This window comes from Astatotilapia calliptera, chromosome 19, assembly GCF_964374335.1.
Source record: "Astatotilapia calliptera chromosome 19, fAstCal68.1, whole genome shotgun sequence".
NCBI lineage: Eukaryota > Metazoa > Chordata > Actinopteri > Cichliformes > Cichlidae > Astatotilapia > Astatotilapia calliptera.
Genome location: NC_137440.1, coordinates 10,971,097 through 10,990,290, shown reverse-complemented (window position 1 = coordinate 10,990,290; position 19,194 = coordinate 10,971,097). Strand labels below are relative to the sequence as shown.

Sequence of the window (19,194 nt, the reverse complement as noted above, 5' to 3'; positions counted from 1 at the left end):
TACATTTAGTAGAAATACTATGTTTTAGCACAAATAGAATAAAAAGCAGAAATATTATAATTTAGCACAAATAGTATAAAAAGCAGAAATATTATAATTTAGCACAAATAGTATAAAAAGCAGAAATACTACATTTAGTAGAAATACTATGTTTTAGCACAAATAGTATAATAAAGCAGAAATACTATAATTTAGCAGAAATACTGTATTTAGCACAAGTACCGAAAAGTACCAGAAATACTATGATTTAGCAGAATAGCAATAACTTACAAAATTACAAATATGGAGGCATATTGAAACAGAAATGCAGAGAGGGACACACAAACACAGGCTCTAATCCAGTCAATCAGTCTAACTATATTCAATTTAAATCCTACAATGACATGCTGCCAAATAAGGGCAGGGTCCTCTCTCTCCCACTAAACACACACACACACACACACACACACACACACACACACACACACACACAGACAGACACAGAGGGAGAGAGCTGCCGAATTTAAATCCACCAATCAGAGTGGCTGTTTACGTTTTCCCGCCAAAAAAGGTGCATCTTTTTACACACGCAGCAGAGAGAGGCACAGGATTATTGCAGTCTATTTCTCATAGTGACGACTCCCCTCAAACAAATGACCATAATTTCCTAACCGTAGGGGCTAGAACGGTCATTCTTACACCGTTTTGTTCAGAAGACATGGGGGAATCTTCCAGTGTTTACAATTTATCATTAAAATATGAATTATTAAAGATATTTGACTTCTAATGCACCATAACTGAGTAGAGCGAAGCAAAAACTGCCTTGACTTGCCCTCAAACAACGCTTTGTAACTTGAAATCTATTTGGAGTATCGATATCATTCTTTCACCGTAAGAGACAGCAGGCTTTGGTGAACAATCATGGAAATTTTCAGGTCTCTGTGGAAATCCAACAAAAAGTTATGACGAGAGAAAAAAGTGGTTCATTTCCAGACTTTGAAATCTGAAGAAATCTGAGCGAAGGACGAATTTCCTACCCTCAAACAAGTCCAACTCATTTCAGAACGGTAATAGTTGAGAAAGAAATTCTTGAATTGTGAGCGTCAGGAGTGTCTGAAGATATGCCGGGACAAGCCTCATGTCTTAACTTTGCTTCGTTAAGGAGATATGACGATTCGAATATGCCTCTCATTACAGAAATGCAGCGGTGATTTTGAACAAACTCTCCATTGACTTTATATGGAGAGTTTTCTGACCTTGTGTTAGTCTGAGGAGATTTGCGAAAGTTCTATGAATACCACAACAATGATAGTGACATTTTCTGAAAGCCAGAAAAAATACCTACGTTTTGATGTATAATTTGTGGAAGTTGAGTGAATATTGAGCAAGTAGCAAACAGTTGTTCGGACATGAAGAGAAGACTGCAAAAGCTTCAGTGGCACACTGGAAGCCAAGAGCATAGCAACCATAACAACGCATGTATTTTGTGAAAAATCACAATTTTGCAACTCAAAACTTTAAGAGGCATAAAAGTAAAACAGTAAAAGATTTGAAAAAGCTGAATCATACCTGAATAGCCCAATAATTTGTGAACATTTTAAAATTTGAATGGTTGTTCTAGGTGAAAGTATGAGGAAGTAGTTAAGTTTCAAAAACAAGCAAATTTTAGCAGAATTGCTGAAGTTTCCCATTCATTTCAATGGGACAAATTAAAGGAAAAAAGTGGAATATTTTAAAAAGTATAATAGTTAAAAATAGCAAAAGTCATAGCCGGAAAGAGCAAAAATAGCTGAATAGTTTAAAATTTGAACGGTGAAAATCGGCTGAAAATTGTGGAAGTAGTTTAACGGCGAAAAGTGTACGGAAGTCCTAAGAATAATAATAATAATAACTAGAAAAATTTGCATTTCCTGCGAAAATGCAGTGTGGATGCTTAAAGCTGAAGCTGTATGCAAAAAGTAGCTGAAAAAGCTGAAAAGTTGCAGAAATTGTAAAAACTTTGCAGAAGCAAAAGAAGTTTGCTAAAATGGAATAACTTAGCAGAACTGCAATATCTTAGAGGAAACATAATACTTGGCAGAAATACAATAGCATAGCAGAATTTAGCAGAAATATTGTAACTTACCAGAAACATGATAACTTCTCAAAAATACAAGAATTTAGGAGAAATAGTATAAGATAACAGAAAGAATATATTTAGCCAAAAATACTTAAACATTACAGAAACACTATGATTTAGAAAAATAGTACAACAGAGCAGAAATATTGTGATTTACCAGAGACACTGTGATGAACTATGAATATTGTAATTTTAAATTGAGACTATGTTTTAGCACAAATATTATAATTTGGCAGAAATACTATAATTTAGCAGAAATACTATATTAAGCACAAATCCTATAAAAAGCAGAAATGGTATGATTAAGCACAAATACTACATTTAGTAGAAATACTTTGTTTTAGCACAAATCCCATAAAAAGCAGAAATACTGTACTATTATTTAGTAGAAAAACTATAATTAATCAGAAATACTAAATTTAGCAGAAATACTATATTAAGCACAAATACTATGAAAAGCAGAAATAGTATGATTAAGCATAAATACTACATTTAGCAGAAATACTATATTAAGCACAAATCCTATAAAAGCAGAAATAGTATATTAAGCACAAATCTTATAAAATAGCAGAAACAGTATGATTTAGCACAATAGTAATAACTTAAACAGAAAAACTGGAAAAGCAAAATGGACAGCTGAAAAAATGCTGAACATGCTGAGGGTCCCTCAAATATACTTGTTAAATGACAAAAATCTGCAAAAAAATTTATTACAGCCACACAATCACAAATATGTACACATGAGGAAACACACATGCACAGAGAGACCCACACACAAGATCCAATTCAGTCAACCAGTCTAAATATATTGAATTTAAATCTTAGAATGAGATCATCCCATTAAAAGCCTTTCTCTCTCTCTCTCTCTCTCTCTCTCTCCATCTCTCTGTCACACACACACACACACACACACACACACACACACACACACACACACACACACACAGGGAGAGAGAAGTAAGTTTCTAGGTCAGCCTGGGAGCTGGTGAATTTGAATCCACCAATCAGAGAGGCTGTGCACTTTTCCCCACCAAAACAGGTGCATCTGTTTACACACGCAGCAGCACAGAGAGACACAGGATTTTTGCAGTCTATTTCTCATAGTGATGACTCCCCTCAAACAAATGACCGTAATTTCCTAACCGTAGGGGCTAGAACGGTCATTCTTACACCGTTTTGTTCAGAAGAGATGGGGGAATCTTCAAGTGTTGACAATTTAATATTAAAATATGAATTTTTAGAGATATATGACATGGATGACTTGTTGACTTAGATGCCACGAATTCCCCAATATGCAAATTTGAATGCCTGAGACCACATATGTGATTGGCTGGCTGGGAAGCCGTGCAGGCCCTGATTTGTGGATTTGAATTCCTCAGCCCTCAGATATGATTGGCTGGCTTAGAAGCCACGAAGGCCCCAATATGCAAATTTGAATGCCTCAGGACACTTATTTGATTGGCTGGGAAACTGTGCAGGCCCTGATTTGAAAATTTGAATGTCTCAGTCCTCACAGAGGATTGGCTGCCTGGGGACCTGGCAGAAATATATAGAAATACTATTATTAAGCATAAATACTACATTTAGTAGAAATACTATGTTTTAGCACAAATATTATAAAAAGAAGAAAAACTATAATTTAGCAGAAATACTATATTAAGCACAAATCCTATAAAAAGCAGAAATACTATAATTTAGAACAAATAGTATAAAAAGCAGAAATACTATAATTTAGCAGAAATACTATGTTAGGCACAAATCCTATAAAAAGCAGAAATACTATAATTTAGCAGAAATACTATGTTAGGCACAAATCCTATAAAAAGCAGAAATACTATAATTTAGCAGAAATACTATATTAGGCATAAATCCTATGAAAAGCAGAAATAGTATGATTTAGCAGAAATACTGTATTTAGCACAAGTACCGAAAAGTACCAGAAATACTATGATTTAGCAGAATAGTAATAACTTATTGAAACACAAATGCACAGAGGGACACACAAACACAGGCTCTAATCCAGTCAACCAGTCTAACTATGTTCAATTTAAATCCTACAATGACATGCTGTCAAATAAGGGCAGGGTCCTCTCTCTCCCACTAAACACACACACACACACAGACACACACACACACACAGACACACACACACACACAGACACACACACACACACACACAGAGGGAGAGAGGACTAAGTTTCTAGGTCAGCCTGGGAGCTGCTGAATTTGAATCCACCAATCAGAGAGGCTGTTTACGTTTTCCCGCCAAAACAACTGCATCTTTTTACACACGCAGCACAGAGACATAGACCTGCTTCTTTCAGTTTATTTCACATAGTGAGGATTCCCCTCAAACAAATGACCATAATTTCCTAACCATAGGGGCTAGAGCGGTCATTCTTACACCGTTTTGTTCAGAAGAGATGGGGGAATCTTCAAGTGTTGACAATTTATCATTAAAATATGAATTTTTAGAGATATATGACATGGATGACTTGTTGACTTAGAAGCCACGAATTCCCCAATATGCAAATTTGAATACCTGGAGCCCACATACATGATTGGCTGGCTGGGAAGCTGTGCAGGCCCTGATTTGTGGATTTGAATTCCTCAGCCCTCAGATATGATTGGCTGGCTTAGAAGCCATGAAGGCCCCAATATGCAAATTTGAATGCCTCAGGACACATATATGATTGGCTGGGAAGCCGTGCAGGCCCTGATTTGAAAATTTGAATTTCTCAGTCCTCACAGAGGATTGGCTGCCTGGGGACCTGGCAGAAATATATAGAAATACTATGATTAAGCATAAATACTACATTTAGTAGAAATACTATGTTTTAGCACAAATACTATAAAAAGCAGAAATACTATAATTTAGCAGAAATACTATATTAAGCACAAATCCTATAAAAAGCAGAAATAGGATGATTAAGCATAAACACTACATTTAGTAGAAATACTATGTTTGAGCAAAAATCCTATAAAAAGCAGAAATACTATATTAGGCACAAATCCCATAAAAAGCAGAAATAGTATGATTAAGCATAAATACTACATTTAGTAGAAATACTATGTTTTAGCACAAATAGTATAAAAAGCAGAAATATTGTAATTTAGCAGAAATACTATATTAGGCACAAATCTTATAAAATAGCAGAAATAGTATTATTTAGCACAATAGTAATAAGTTAAACAGAAAAATTGGAAAAGCAAAATGGACAGCTGAAAAAATGCTGAACATGCTGAGGGTCCCTCAAATATACTTGTTAAATGAAAAAATCAGCAAAAAAATGCACAGGGAGAGAGAAGTAAGTTTCTAGGTCAGCCTGGGAGCTGCTGAATTTGAATCCACCAATCAGAGAGCCTGTGTACTTTTTCCCGCCAAAACATGTGCCTCTTTTTACACACGCAGCACAGAGAGGCACAGGATTATTGCAGCCTATTTCTCATAGTGAGGACTCCCCTCAAACAAATGACCATAATTTCCAAACCGTAGGGGCTAGAGCGGTCATTCTTACACCGTTTTGTTCAGAAGAGGTGGGGGAATCTTCCAGTGTTTACAATTTATCATTAAAATATGAATTATTAAAGATATTTGACTTGTAATGCACCATAACTGAGTAGAGCGAAGCAAAAACTGCCTTGACTTGCCCTCAAACAACGCTTTGTAACTCGAAATCTATTTGGAGTATCGATATCATTCTTTCACCGTAAGAGACAGCAGGCTTTGGTGAACAATCATGGAAATTTTCAGGTCTCTGTGGAAATCCAACAAAAAGTTATGACGAGAGAAAAAAGTGGTTTATTTCCACAGTTTGAAATCTGAAGAAATCTGAGCGAAGGACGAATTTCCTACCCTCAAACAAGTCCAACTCATTTCAGAACGGTAATAGGTGAGAAAGAAATTCTTGAATTGTGAGCGTCAGGGGTGTCTGAAGATATTCGGGGACAAGCCTCATGTCTTAACTTTGCTTCGTTAAGGAGATATGACGATTCGAATATGCCTCTCATTACAGAAATCCAGCGGTGATTTTGAACAAGCTCTCCATTCACTTTATATGGAGAGTTTTCTGACCTTGTGTTAGTCTGAGGAGATTTGCAAAAATTCTATAAATCCCACAACAATGATGGTGACATTTTCTGAAAGCCAGCAAAAATACCTACGTTTTGATGTATAATTTGTGGAAGTTGAGTGAAAATTGAGCAAGTAGCAGGAAGTTGTTCGGACATGAAGTGAAAATTGCAAAACCTTCAGTGGCACACTGGAAGCCAAGAGCATAGCAACCATAACAACACATGTATTTTGTGAAAAATCACAATTTTGCAACTCAAAACTTTAAGAGGCATAAAAGTAAAACAGTAAAAGATTTGAAAAAGCTGAATCATACCTGAATAGCCCAATAATTTGTGAACATTTTAAAATTTGAATGGTTGTTCTAGGTGAAAGTATGAGGAAGTAGTTAAGTTTCAAAAACAAGCAAATTTTAGCAGAATTGCTGAAGTTTCCCATTCATTTCAATGGGACAAATTAAAGGAAAAAAGCTTAATATTTTAAAAAGTATAATAGCAAAAAATAGCAAAAGTCATAGCCGGAAAGAGCAAAAATAGCAGAATAGTTTAAAATTTGAACGGTGAAAATCGGCTGAAAATTGTGGAAGTAGTTCTACGGCGAAAAGTGTACGGAAGCAACTTGAAGAATAACTAGAAAAATTTGCATTTCCTGCGAAAATGCAGTGTGGATGCTTAAAGCTGAAGCTGTATGCAAAAACTAGCTGAAAAAGCTGAAAAGTTGCAGAAATTGTAAAAACTTTGCAGAAGCAAAAGAACTTTGCTAAAATGTAATAACTTAGCAGAACTGCAGTCACTTAGAGGAAACTGTAAAGCTGAAGCTGTCTGCTGAAAATAGTTGAAAATAGCTGAAGAAGCTGAAGAAATCAAACTCAGTGTTTAAAAAGTTGCTGAAATTTTAATAACTTTGCAGAACAATATCAAGTTAAGAAAAATGTAATAACTTAGCAGAAATGCAATCATTTAGAATAACATAACTTAACATAACATAACACAACAAACAAAAGTAGTGTAACCTAGCAGAAATAATATAATTTAGTAGAAAATTAAAAACTTGGCAGAAATATTACAACTTATCAGAACGGCTAGAAATTTGCAGAAATGTAATAATTAGGCAAAACTGTCAACAGATAACAGCTGAAAATGCTGAAGTAACCTCAAAGTTACTTGTTTAACTGTGAAAAATTACCAAAAACATTAGAAAAGGAAGAAAACATGCCGGCAGATAAACTAATGTGGAACAAAACCAAGGTAAAATTGCGGAGTTTGCACAGCTGGTGAAATCTAAAAATGGCAAAAAAACAAACAAAAGCAAAACCCACACAAACAACATTTAGGTAATAAATGCACAAGATGCTGCGGTCAGAGATTAAAACACCCAAAAATAATGTTATTAAAATGCCAAAAAGTGGCAGAAAGTTTAGAAAGTAGAAAACCAGTAGTAGAAAAGTAGAACATTCAAATATTTTTAGAAACATATGATACAAAATATTTACTCAGTTGTTTCCAATGATTGCAATAATGGCATAAAGAAATAAAAATACCATTTGGGACAAACAGAAAAATATTAATAGAAAATGCAAATCAAATTAATCTAAAATCTATACAAACAATTGAAGCATCTGTTGGAATTGTGAACATATCCTTGTTTGCCATGTTTATGTTTATGGCCCTAAGATGCTCAGACACATGATAGGCTATTAACTGCAAAAATATACACATATATAGTAAGTGAGAGACAAAAATATATCCTCTGATTTGCTGGAGTTTTGTGTAAATACCATTTGGCAAGGATAAACAACATGTTCCTATGCCACATTAAAATTTTCACAAGCTTCATTTTTTCAATTAGTTTACAGTTTCTTGATTTAATGATAAATATGGTACCAATCTACAAAATACTGTCAAAATGAAGTCCACATTGTGATATATTTGAGGTGTGGAGAGTCACACAGCTGAACAATCGATTTGCATATTTAAAGAAACAAGGATCAAATAAAGAACATTGTTGTGGAATAAATTACAGTGAAAAATAATCACTGCTTTGCGTTAGAGAGTGACTTATGATGAGGTATTAATTTTCTTAACTTTACCTCTAACAGCTTTTCACATAGTGCTGTGACCAGGGTGAAATCCATCATAAAGTAACTGTAAACAGTAGAACCATTAGCATGAATGTTATGGTTCTACTCTGATCAAAACTCAAGTCAGCTGTGTGACCAGATATAAAATGATAAAGAGGAACACATATAAATGGATGTGACCTTTATGAACTTTTCAAAATGACTTTATATGTCTGACCCATTATCTATATATATATTAGACCAGCAGTCCCCAACCCCCGGGCCTAGGACCGGTACCAGTCCGTGAGTCGTTTGGTACCGGGCCGCGAGAGTTGAGGCTCAGGTGTGAAATGTATAGTTTTCAGGGTTTTTATCGGTTTTCAGCGTTATTTTGTTAACGTTTTTATCGTTTACTCGGTTTTCCTGGGTCTTTTCACGTGTGTTATGAATAAATTTTCTTTTTTTCGGTACCGGTACTAGTTTTATTTTGTTATATTTATCCGCGACACCTTAAAGGCCGGTCCATGAAAATATTGTCGGGCATAAACCGGTCCGTGGCGCAAAAAAGGTTGGGGACCTGTATTAGAGCAGATGTGGAAAACCACTGTTAGACCTACTCTATACTAATGTAGTTACTGACACCCCATACTAAGGCAGGATTCATACAAACACACATTATTTATTCTCTTAAACACTTTCTTTTTTCACATTTTGAGATTGTGTAATTTCTAAAAAGAATACATGTAATGGTTCAATAGATATAGTTATTTAAATGTCCATAATAATCACATGATCATTTTTGTACATCCTACAATCCAGGATTTAGAGCTGTGTGTCTGTATGAATTCAGCTTGCTATACTTATAGACTTAGATATATTAATCCACTATTTACCTAAACAAGTTACATTGTTTGGGTAAATAGATTGGGTTTGTTCTACAAAATAATTATTCAACAATAAAAAAACCACAAAAAAAAATCTGCACATTAATCCAGAGTTCAGTTTCATATGTCTGATATTGTTTGTTAAATCTGGTGACACAAACACAGTCAATAATTCATTGCTAGCGTGACATGTGGTCCTTTTTGCCTTTGACCAATGATATGCTGGTTACTTGGACCAGTTTAGTATTTGCTGTCACAGAGGAATGTTAACCATAAATCCAAAAGACAAAACTTAAAAAATATATGTTAATTGCAAACATGTTTTTGCTTAGTAAAAGGATTGAAATTACATGGAAACTGTCACCTTAAAGCCTCATTCTAAATATCATCACAAACAGATGTTTTCCACACAGTTAACAAAGCTCCACCACATCCAATCACTGCATATAAATCTAAAAGAAAACAAAAAAAAAAATCAAAAAAATAAATAAAATTAACACAAGGGAAAACTTTTGATTTAATAACTAAGCTTAAAATAAGTGTTACCTTTGAATATTTGTGGGAAAATCTGATGCTACCCCAAGAATACAAAGCCACACTGGAAACGATGACAGGCTTGCAGCCCTCTGTCTTCCTGGAGTGAGGTGCCTGATCAGTAGCAGTGAGTTGACAGAAGTTGGTGTCTGTAAGAGTGGCCAAACACTGATACTCTGTCCACTTGAGTAGAGTCTAAGAAGCTGGAATGCAGGCACACTGGACGAGCTTGTTGTAAAAAATACAGAAAAAGGAACATTTTATTTGTGTTAAGGCCTAAAAACTACAAATAAGTTATACAATGAACAATATTGAAATACCTTATAGGTGCTGCAGGCCACATAACCAGAATCCAGAGCAATCTCACACTCACATGATGGTGAGGAAAGACATGAGCTCTGCAATGAGGTTTGAATGTCTCATTTGGGACACTGAAGAACTCAGAAGACAGCAATACCTGCACAGAGAGACAGAGTAGAAAAAGCATAGATTTGTAATCCATAATGTGAATTAAAACTCAAAAAGTGTCAACAAGTATAATCATTTGAGTGTGGAATTATTTATGCACTAAACAGGATTTAAATTGATTAATTGGATTAAAAACACTGACTTTTTTTTTAATCAAAGATAAAGAATCATACCTCTCTCTGCTCTGAGGATCACTGAGCATCTCTGACAGGAAATACAGTTTCCTCAGTAGGGGTCATCATTCATGGTCTCAGAGGTGTGTAGTGTGGCAGCATCATGATGGTCTCCAGATCAGGCAGGAGGTCAGGTGATGGGTGTGTCATCTTCTCCATTGAAGACATACTGGTATGGCAGTTCATAAAACAGCAGTCTCTGTGTGGCATGTAGTTATCTGTGCAGTCCAGCACTGGTGGATCAGGTTTGGCTCAGCAGTTCATGAAGATGGTGTTAAGATGTTGTTGTTTCAGCTGAGGATGGTGAAGTTTGAAGGTTTTCCCACAAAGGAAACAGGACTGTGTGTGCCCTGTCTGAAAAAAATACATCTACAAAACATAAAGTGCTTTTAACACCACCCACCCCCCCCATACCCACCCATCTCAGCCCCCAAGTGTCTATATAATGCTGGTATGGGGTGTCAGTTACTAAATCTAATTAGTGCGTCAGAAAACGGGGGCTACACCTAAAGCCCCCGCTTTCTGATGTCTTTGTTTATTAGCAGCTTTTTCCAGCTGCTCAGAGAATTCTGACTTGGCCTTTATCCACCCAAACCCAAACCCACCCGGATAAAGGCCAAGTCAGAAAATGGATGCAGAAACTTTCCATGTACTTCTAAATCAGTTTTTATACATATTCTGTAAGCTGTGAAAATGTTTTTCTCTACATAATGTATAATTATAGACATCTCTGGTAGCCTAAAGATAGCTTAAAACTTTTAACATTTTTTACCTGTAAAACATGATAAGCAAAACCTCATTCATCCCAAAAACATTTGATTCTACAAAATTTACTATAATCAAGAAAATATAATTGTCTGTATTTATTCACGTGACCCATAATAAATACCTGCATTTATCTGTGATTTGTTTATTTACTATTTCATATTTGAAAGCATCTTGGAGGGGAAGATCTCGTTTGTTGAGATACATACGTCAGAGTAAAAAAAGTATCAAAAAAGGAGATGACAATTAACATCCATGAAAAAATGTATAAGTAGATTTAGTCATGTAAAACATGAGAATAAAAAATAAATTATGTCCGTTTAATGCAGTATATTTCAGATCTGAGGTGCATGATAACAGAAAGCAGATCTCCCGGCTCTGCATGAAGTACAGCCATGATTTGGTGAAATGATTAATAACATTGCAATAAGAAAGGGTCTTCTTACAGACAGAGTAGGGAAGACAATTTTTTCCAATGAAAAATATTTTTCATACTCTACAATCAGTAAACTCTGTAACAAACATGATCTGTAATTGTTTCAAAACTCACCAGACGACTTCATGATTGGCTCGAGGACAGGACACAAAACACAGGGTTGTGGTAACTGTAGTATGATCTCAGAACACCGGAATGGAGACATTGATCTGGCTGAGAAATAAAAATGAGGTCAAGCAGGGTGTTCTTGTCTGTAGTGGCAGAAGTGATCAGCTGTGAATACCCTCTCGACTGAAACTGCTCCAGAATCTGTTTTCTTCCACTCTGCAACTGGTTCTCATTAAAATCTCCACACACAATGATTGGGTGACAGTCCATTATTTCAAGGGAATCTAAAAGACTTACCAGGTTTTGCATGAATGGTGTCAAACTGTAGTCAGGGGGTCTGTACACAACAGCAATGAGTGCAGGGAATGGAGCCTGAACCTTCAACACTAAAAACTCAAGATCAGTGACATTATGCAGATACTGTTTTACCTGAACCTGAAAATGATTCCTCAAATACACAACAACTCCACCACCACTTCTGCTGGCCATGTGAGGAAAGTTTGTGTAGGACACATGTCTGTTGCGTTTGAACATGGTGTAGCCGTCCAAATGAAGACTGTCTGCAACAAAGGAGCCTTGGAGGTGAGACTCTGTGAGACACAAAACATCTGCTAAACACATTTCATGATGACTCTTGATGTCACTGATGTGAGATGGCAAACCCTCCGTATTGTGATTGATCAGTGTAAGAGTGTCAAGTCTGCTGGCTGTTTCTCTGACCTGAAGAAGAGGCATCATTTCCTCAACGCTGGCTTGTCTCATGGTTTGGAGTGCTGCAGTTACCTCGGGATTGGAGTAAATCTTTTTCTCATCCAAGTCCTGCAAATAGAGTCCACTGAGAGACGTCACCCTGCTGAGAGCAACATAAGCCATACCTGGTTCAAAAATGTTCTTCATTGAAACTACAGCTGTCTGTGTTGTAAGACCCTGAGTTTTGTGAATTGTGCAGGCAAATGCTAGCTTTACAGGAAACTGTCTGCGTACCGCTCCTTTAAACTTCAGACTCTCCTCTGCTCTCTCAATGTAAACCAGATCATCAGATGCTGCATTAGCACTGCGGTTGTGTCTCATAGGCTGCCGGTTGTCCATTCTGAGCCCCAGTTTGATTATGTGTCCATCATTTTCAGATCTCACCACCTTTACCAGTATACCAAAAGCACCGTTGACTAAACCGTTTAGTGTGTCCAAGTTTCTGGTCAGCATGACTCGAGCTCCTTCAGCAACATTCAGAGTGTCAGGTAAATCATTTCTCCCACCTGTAAATGGTTTGTCTCTTCGTTCCATTCTGCCTGTACGTTTATCCTTCTGGAAATCGTCTGCAGTGATGATTATGATGTTTGAATGAAGCTTCTTCAGGGTATCTGTGTTATGGGATTCCACATTCTTGTTGGTGGCATAAATGTGTAAGACCTCAGTTGGACATTCTTCTGGTGCAGTCACAGCCTGTGACAACAAATCTCTGTCGCACTGAGAAAGCTCATCCGTCTTTTCTTTCACTCTAATCCTGTTCAGCATCTCTGCAAAGGCCACATCATCTTTCTGACGCATGATCTCGGTTAGAGTGATCATCTGAAAATGTTCCTGCCATAGGTCAATCTGTTCTGGATCGTAAACGCAGAGAGGTTTAGACTGTCGCACTGGTGGCAGCTGGTAAAAATCTCCAACAGCTAAAACTGACATTCCACCAAAAGGTCTCTGAGTGCCTTTGATTTGTTTCAGTCTTGCATCCACATAGGCAAAAAGGGGTTTTGAAACCATTGAAATCTCATCAATAACAATCATTTCTGCATTCATCAGCTCAGATCTGACTTCATCCAGTTGGTTACCAAGTCCTTGAATGGGTGGTTTCAGACTCCTGGGTAGTTTCAGTAGAGAATGTAACGTAGAGCCACTGATAGAAAAAGCTGCTGTACCGGTAAATGAAGTCAGTAAAACAGTTGGATTTGATATGTCAGCTTCTTCTGCATTAGCAGGCAGTCTGCTCAGGATCTTTGATGCTTCAGAGTGAATACATTTAATCAGATGTGACTTTCCAGTTCCTGCACCACCGTTGATATAGAAGAAAAATGGATCTGGGTTCAAACCACAAACTCGCTGAATACACCAGTCTCTTATGGCATAGAACACGCAGGCCTGCTTCTGGTTCAGATTCTGATACATTACACGTACCACGGCTGGATCTACTGCAGGTTGTTCTCTGATGGCTCTGATCTCTGTTACAGCATCAGACTGACGACTGTAGTCGGGGACATTCTCCTGTTCGTTCTCATCATCAGAATGTCTCTCAGGAAGATTCTCATCACATTGCAGCCTCACAACTTCAGATTCAGGAGCAAGATTACACCATTCATCGATCACAACATCCCTATTTTGTTCAAACTCTTCCAGTGCACTCTCAATATCCTCAGAGTTCTTCTCATACTTGTCTTTATTTCTTTTCACAATCCGTTTCACAGACTCACTGTGGTCTGAACATGGAAGTCGTACAAAACCTGAGTTGTAGAAGGACTGATAGGTTTGGAACCCTTGTGGTTTCAGTTCCTGCTCTGATCTGTGTGGAAGGTAAAGTCTCAACAGTCGACCATAATATTGCTCAGGATCTTTTTCCTGTGAACAGTGGTAATACCTGATTATAGCTGGTTTATCATTCTTTCGCCTTTGTACAAATCCAAGCTGGTTTAGAAGAGGAAGCACATCTTTTCCTTCATTTGGACCACTCACCAACCGGCACAGGGCAGCAAAATCAGCCAGCGACATTTCCTCATATTCTGGGGTCTCAGGTCTGCATTTGTATTTATCACTCAAACTTGTCATCCAAATATTACAGCTGTCATGTGTTGTGCTTTCCAGGAAGCTCATGGGCCGACTCATTTTTACTGGGTTATCATCTGTTGGTACAAATACAACACTGCGGGAACATTTTTTCATTTTTAGGCCACAGACTCGAGTCACACACTCCTGTGCGCTGATCTCTCTCTTTTTTGAGTAAGCCTGCATCACAGCTCTCATTTCATCACATTCATTGACGGTGTTCTTATCAGAGTTATCGATAACTGTCTTCAGGTATTCAGAGAGGCCAGATTCTTTCTTTGTTATATATTTACAGAGGTATTCTACACATGAATAGGCATTCAAAATGAATGAGACATCTAAATTAGAGTTCCAGGCTTCAAGCAGATCTGGGTTGTAATTGTTGATCCAACAGTCCTTTGGGTCACGTTTCAGAATCAGAGCTGTTTTCTTGTTTATGTTCTGGAGGCATTGTTCATACTCATTCATTGTCAAGTTGCATCGTGACAGAATCTGCTCTATGGTGAGGGAAGCAGCTTCAGGTTCCTTCAGCAGGTTCAACAAAGGTCTGAGTTTGGCTTTTGCAGCTTCAGTGTCTGAATCCTCATCCTGTCTCACAATCATTGTTCTTGTGGATGGTGGTTTTGGAAACCCAAATCTACAACCAGAGTTCACACTCTTAAAGCATGTCTTTGTGTGGTTTTTGCTGTGCTTTTGTAGTTCAGAGACTTTTTTGTGCAGTTCAGGTTGTTTTTCTGGATCAGGGAGTTGAGCTGAGATGTATCTGTCCACAAAGTCACAGACAGTTTGGTCATCATCCACATCTGCTTCTACCTTTTCTCGAATCCACAGCAACATGTGTATATGCGGACTACCTCTGTGCTGGAACTCAACTCTGTAAAAGTAATCAATGATCTCACCAAGGGGCTGTGCAGGAGAAAAAAGCAAATCTCTGAACAAAGCCTCAACACGCTTATCAAACATCCGCATGGTGGTTACTGGATTTGATCTTAGAATTTCACACTTTTCTGACCAGTCCAGGGCTTCAAAATCAACCTCTTCACCTTGCTGTCTCTTTATTGCTTGAATCACTTCAGGCCATCTCATCTCAGCAGCAGAGAAAGTGACAAAGAACTGAGGTGTTCCTATTTGACGAATCATACTGAATAAATCTTTGGTAGTTTTCTGCCAGTAAGCTGGAGTTCCTCTGAGTGGCTGCATAAATCTGATTGCATCTTTATTTCTTACCAGCTTCTCTACTTCTGTCTTACTTTGTAACATTCCTGATGTGATTTTGCGTCCATCTTTGGTCATAGTTTTACCTTTCCTTAGCTGTATTGTCATGCTGGAATTAGCCAAATGTATTTCAGTGACAAACTGTGAGAAAAACAGGTAATTTGTGTCTTTAGCAAATCTTGCATCAATGTTGAAAAGCCTTGACTTGAAGTAAGCACTTGGTGTGAGTTTAAGAAGTCTCTTTTCATCCAGTGTATTCTGACCGGTAGGAAACTGCACAGGAAATGCCATGGCTTCCAAATGAGGAGTTCTGAAGAAGCTAACAGGATTGTTTCTTTCTGCAGGAGCCACACAATATGTGTTATCAGTGAAACAGAGAATCTCTTCTGAAATGTCAACAGGCTGCAGACAACTTTCTAGAGCAAAACCTCCATTGTTCAAATCACTTTCTGGTTCATCTGGATTTTGTTCCTCTGGTTGTTCATCACAGGATTGCATATTAATAGCTTGTTCACTTTCAGACTCACTTTCGCACAAAAGGGCATCTTTTTCATAGTTGTCAATTTCCATTAAATCTGCTTCATCATAATCATCACTTCCCATGCTGGCTTCATCACTGCTGTCATCATCAGGTAACGTTGGATCACAAAGCAATGCATCATCTCTGATAATAATATCTGTGTACTGTGGATGAATTTGTTTCAGTTTACGCAGGGCTTGAATGAGTTTAGACCAGGTGACAGTCTGGAACAGCTGATGGCCTTTGTAGCACAGTCGTCTTTTCAGCTTTATCCTCATGATCTGTGATTGGCTTCTGATCCTCGGTAAACTGTCAACTGTTTGTTGGACTTCAGATGGTACACACACCACATTACCACGTATGAGTCTCTGTCTGCCCTTTGGAAGTGGAATAATCTTAGCAAATGGTATGCATTTGGCAATCAGATGTCTCTCCAGAATGTTGAGATCGCACAGTTCAGCTGGAATATCCTGCAGTTCTAAACCGTTGACAGCAGCAAGTCTTGGCATGCGTCCACTTTTGAGGGAACTGTGACACGTGTGACAGATATACTCCTTTTTTCTCTCAACAGGAAAGCTGCAGTGATCATGACATGCTTCATCACACACATGAACAAATTTACCAGTTAGACACTGCTGAGCTACAATTTGGTGTTTTGAGTAATTTTCTCTTTTGCAGATTTTCACCTGATTAGGAAAAGAAGCTTTTAGACAAACAGTACAAACATAAGATGGTGCTGACTTAATGTTGGATCTGAAACGAGATATGGCCTCATTCATTAAAGTGTTCTCTGGATGACACTGTAAACTGTCAGCTGGTCGATGCATCTGACGATATTTTCTTTTTATTTTCATTGCACATCTGATATTATGCATCTGTCTAAAAGAAATACTGTTCCAATATTTTACTCTCATTCGTTCTCTCATATTGTCCTTGTGTTGCTGCTGAAATTGTCTCTCTTCTCCATAACGTTTAGTCATGTAAGATAGTTTTTTCTGTCTAAATTCTACACTTTCTTTATATAGGTTAGAAACATATGACCTCATGTAAGCTTTATGTTTCTCTCTGAATCCAGCACAAGTTCTGTAATTTCTTCTTATACGTTCCTTCTGCTGTTCTTTGAATATAGGAGATTGTCTATAAGATTCTTTATATGTTTTTCTCATACGTTCCTTCTGCTTTTCTCGAAAAATGGGAGATTCTCTATATGTTCTTGTTATACGTTCCTTCTGCTTTTCTCGAAAAATGGGAGATTCTCTATATGTTCTTGTTATACGTTCCTTCTGCTTTTCTCGAAAAATGGGAGATTCTCTATATGTTCTTGTTATACGTTCCTTCTGCTTTTCTCTGAATGAAGAATCTTCTTTATACATCCTTATGACACGTTCTCTTTTTCTCTCTCTAATTTTAGCACTATCTCTATAGATTTTTCTAAAATGTTCTCTCTGTTTCTCTCTATATGTAGCATTGAGTTTACACAGATTATTTTTGTACACACTCTTCTTCTGTCTGTGATCAGGATCATGAGACTTTCTGCTAGAATCTTTTTTCTTTGCCTTAAAGCTTTCATCAAAAGCGTACATCTGTCTTTCTTTCTTTTTCTGATTTTCCCTTCTCTGTGGTAGTTTTTCTTGGACCAACAGTCGTCTCCTAATCTTTCTCCTTTGCTGTTTATTATGCTTCAACAGTTTATGTGAGAGTTCATCTGTTGTCATAGTTAAACAGGAGGCAGTGTTTAAATCATTCAGAGGAACAGAATCTTTTGTTACCTGAGTGTCTCTTACAGAAGATGCAGAGGTTTCTATATATAAATAATCAGAATTGTTCAGCTCAGCAGCTGGCTCATTTGAATAATCCACTCTGGATGACATCACTTCAGTAGCTAAAGTGTCGGCCACAGTTTTCCGTGTCTGCTCAGTGGACTTTGGGGTTTCAAATTCAGGTTCATTTAAAGCTGGTGCTGGAACAGTTGTAGCTGTTTGTCTGTTTTCATCAGCATTTCTTTGGTCAGCAACGTTTTCACTGTGGAACTCAACAGGCTGTAGCTCATAAGCACAGGTTGGTGCGATGCTACACATTCGGTACAAACGTTTGATCCTGTCAATCATGTCGTTAAGACGTGTGAATTTTAACATAACTGCAGTTCCACCACTTACACTTAGCGACAATGGCATTCCTGTAGACTTACGTGGGTGAGGATCAAAATATGCGTATCCACCTGAAGTCAGCCTGGAAACTGCAATGGCTGTTCCTCCCATGACTAGCAAAGCATAGCAAATGTCTGAAGCCAAACACTGTAGTCCCTGTTCAAGGCTCGGAAGATGATCTGTACCGTCAAATGTGCCATAAAGAGCAAACTGAGACATGTCGACTTGATACTCGTGTCTGCGGCTGATGATCACAGTGGGAAGTTCATCACAGGCTAGAAACACGCTGTTCACAAACCTCTTTCTGGCATCTGAATACACGGCATGGCCTTTGTCCAACACACGGTTAAGATCTGCTCTGGTAATGAATTCATCCTCGTGTAAGAATGACAGGAAAACCAAACTGTTCGCCATGCATTGCTGATTCCGGTACTTTCCATACTTAGCATTGGCCTGGCTTCGGGATGCACAGATGCTACTCACTCGTGGACGACTTTCACTGTTTCTAACCTGTACATGAGACGGTCCTGGAGCTTCTCCATCATGCTGCGTTTGCACAGTTAGCTGGGGTTCAGTCTGGATTACCTGCTGTACTTTAGCATTTGGCACCGATGATGAGCAAACACCTCTCTTTACCACATCTGCATAAGACACTGCGGCTGTCTGAACACTGAGCTGCACTTCTGGACTGGGAATACTTGTAACAGACACCTTTACCTGCTCACTGGTCTGAGAAAGATTTACCTGTTCCTTCTGCTTTTGCCATCTAAGCTTCTGGGACTGTGACCTTTGACCTTTCCTTGGCATTTTGTGCAAGTACAAACTGGACCTTATATGTATTTATACACAAATGTATACAAAAATCAACCTGTAAACACTGAAAAACTCCTCAAGTTTCTATTAA

General features: G+C 37.7%; 1 protein-coding gene across 7 annotated transcripts; it reads right to left on the bottom strand.

The window, feature by feature from the left end:
- Nucleotides 1–7,180: 7,180 nt before the first annotated feature.
- On the bottom strand, nucleotides 7,181–19,178 carry LOC145422345 (uncharacterized). Of its 7 annotated transcripts, none has more exons than XR_013903629.1 (3): nucleotides 11,604–19,178; nucleotides 9,968–10,642; nucleotides 7,181–9,875 (listed from the first exon to the last, which is right to left on the bottom strand). XR_013903629.1 is itself a non-coding variant. In XM_080293589.1 (3 exons), exons 1-2 carry the CDS (start codon nucleotides 19,095–19,097, stop codon nucleotides 11,613–11,615), a joined length of 7,293 nt encoding a protein of 2,430 aa, XP_080149715.1. In that variant the 5' UTR covers nucleotides 19,098–19,178; the 3' UTR covers nucleotides 7,181–10,657; nucleotides 11,604–11,612. The 7 variants fall into 7 exon arrangements, 5 of the variants coding, with proteins under 5 accessions (XP_080149715.1, XP_080149716.1, XP_080149714.1 ...); XR_013903628.1 differs by having other exon boundaries at nucleotides 7,181–10,104; nucleotides 10,289–10,642; XM_080293589.1 differs by having other exon boundaries at nucleotides 7,181–10,657; nucleotides 11,604–11,702; nucleotides 11,895–19,178.
- Nucleotides 19,179–19,194: the final 16 nt, after the last annotated feature.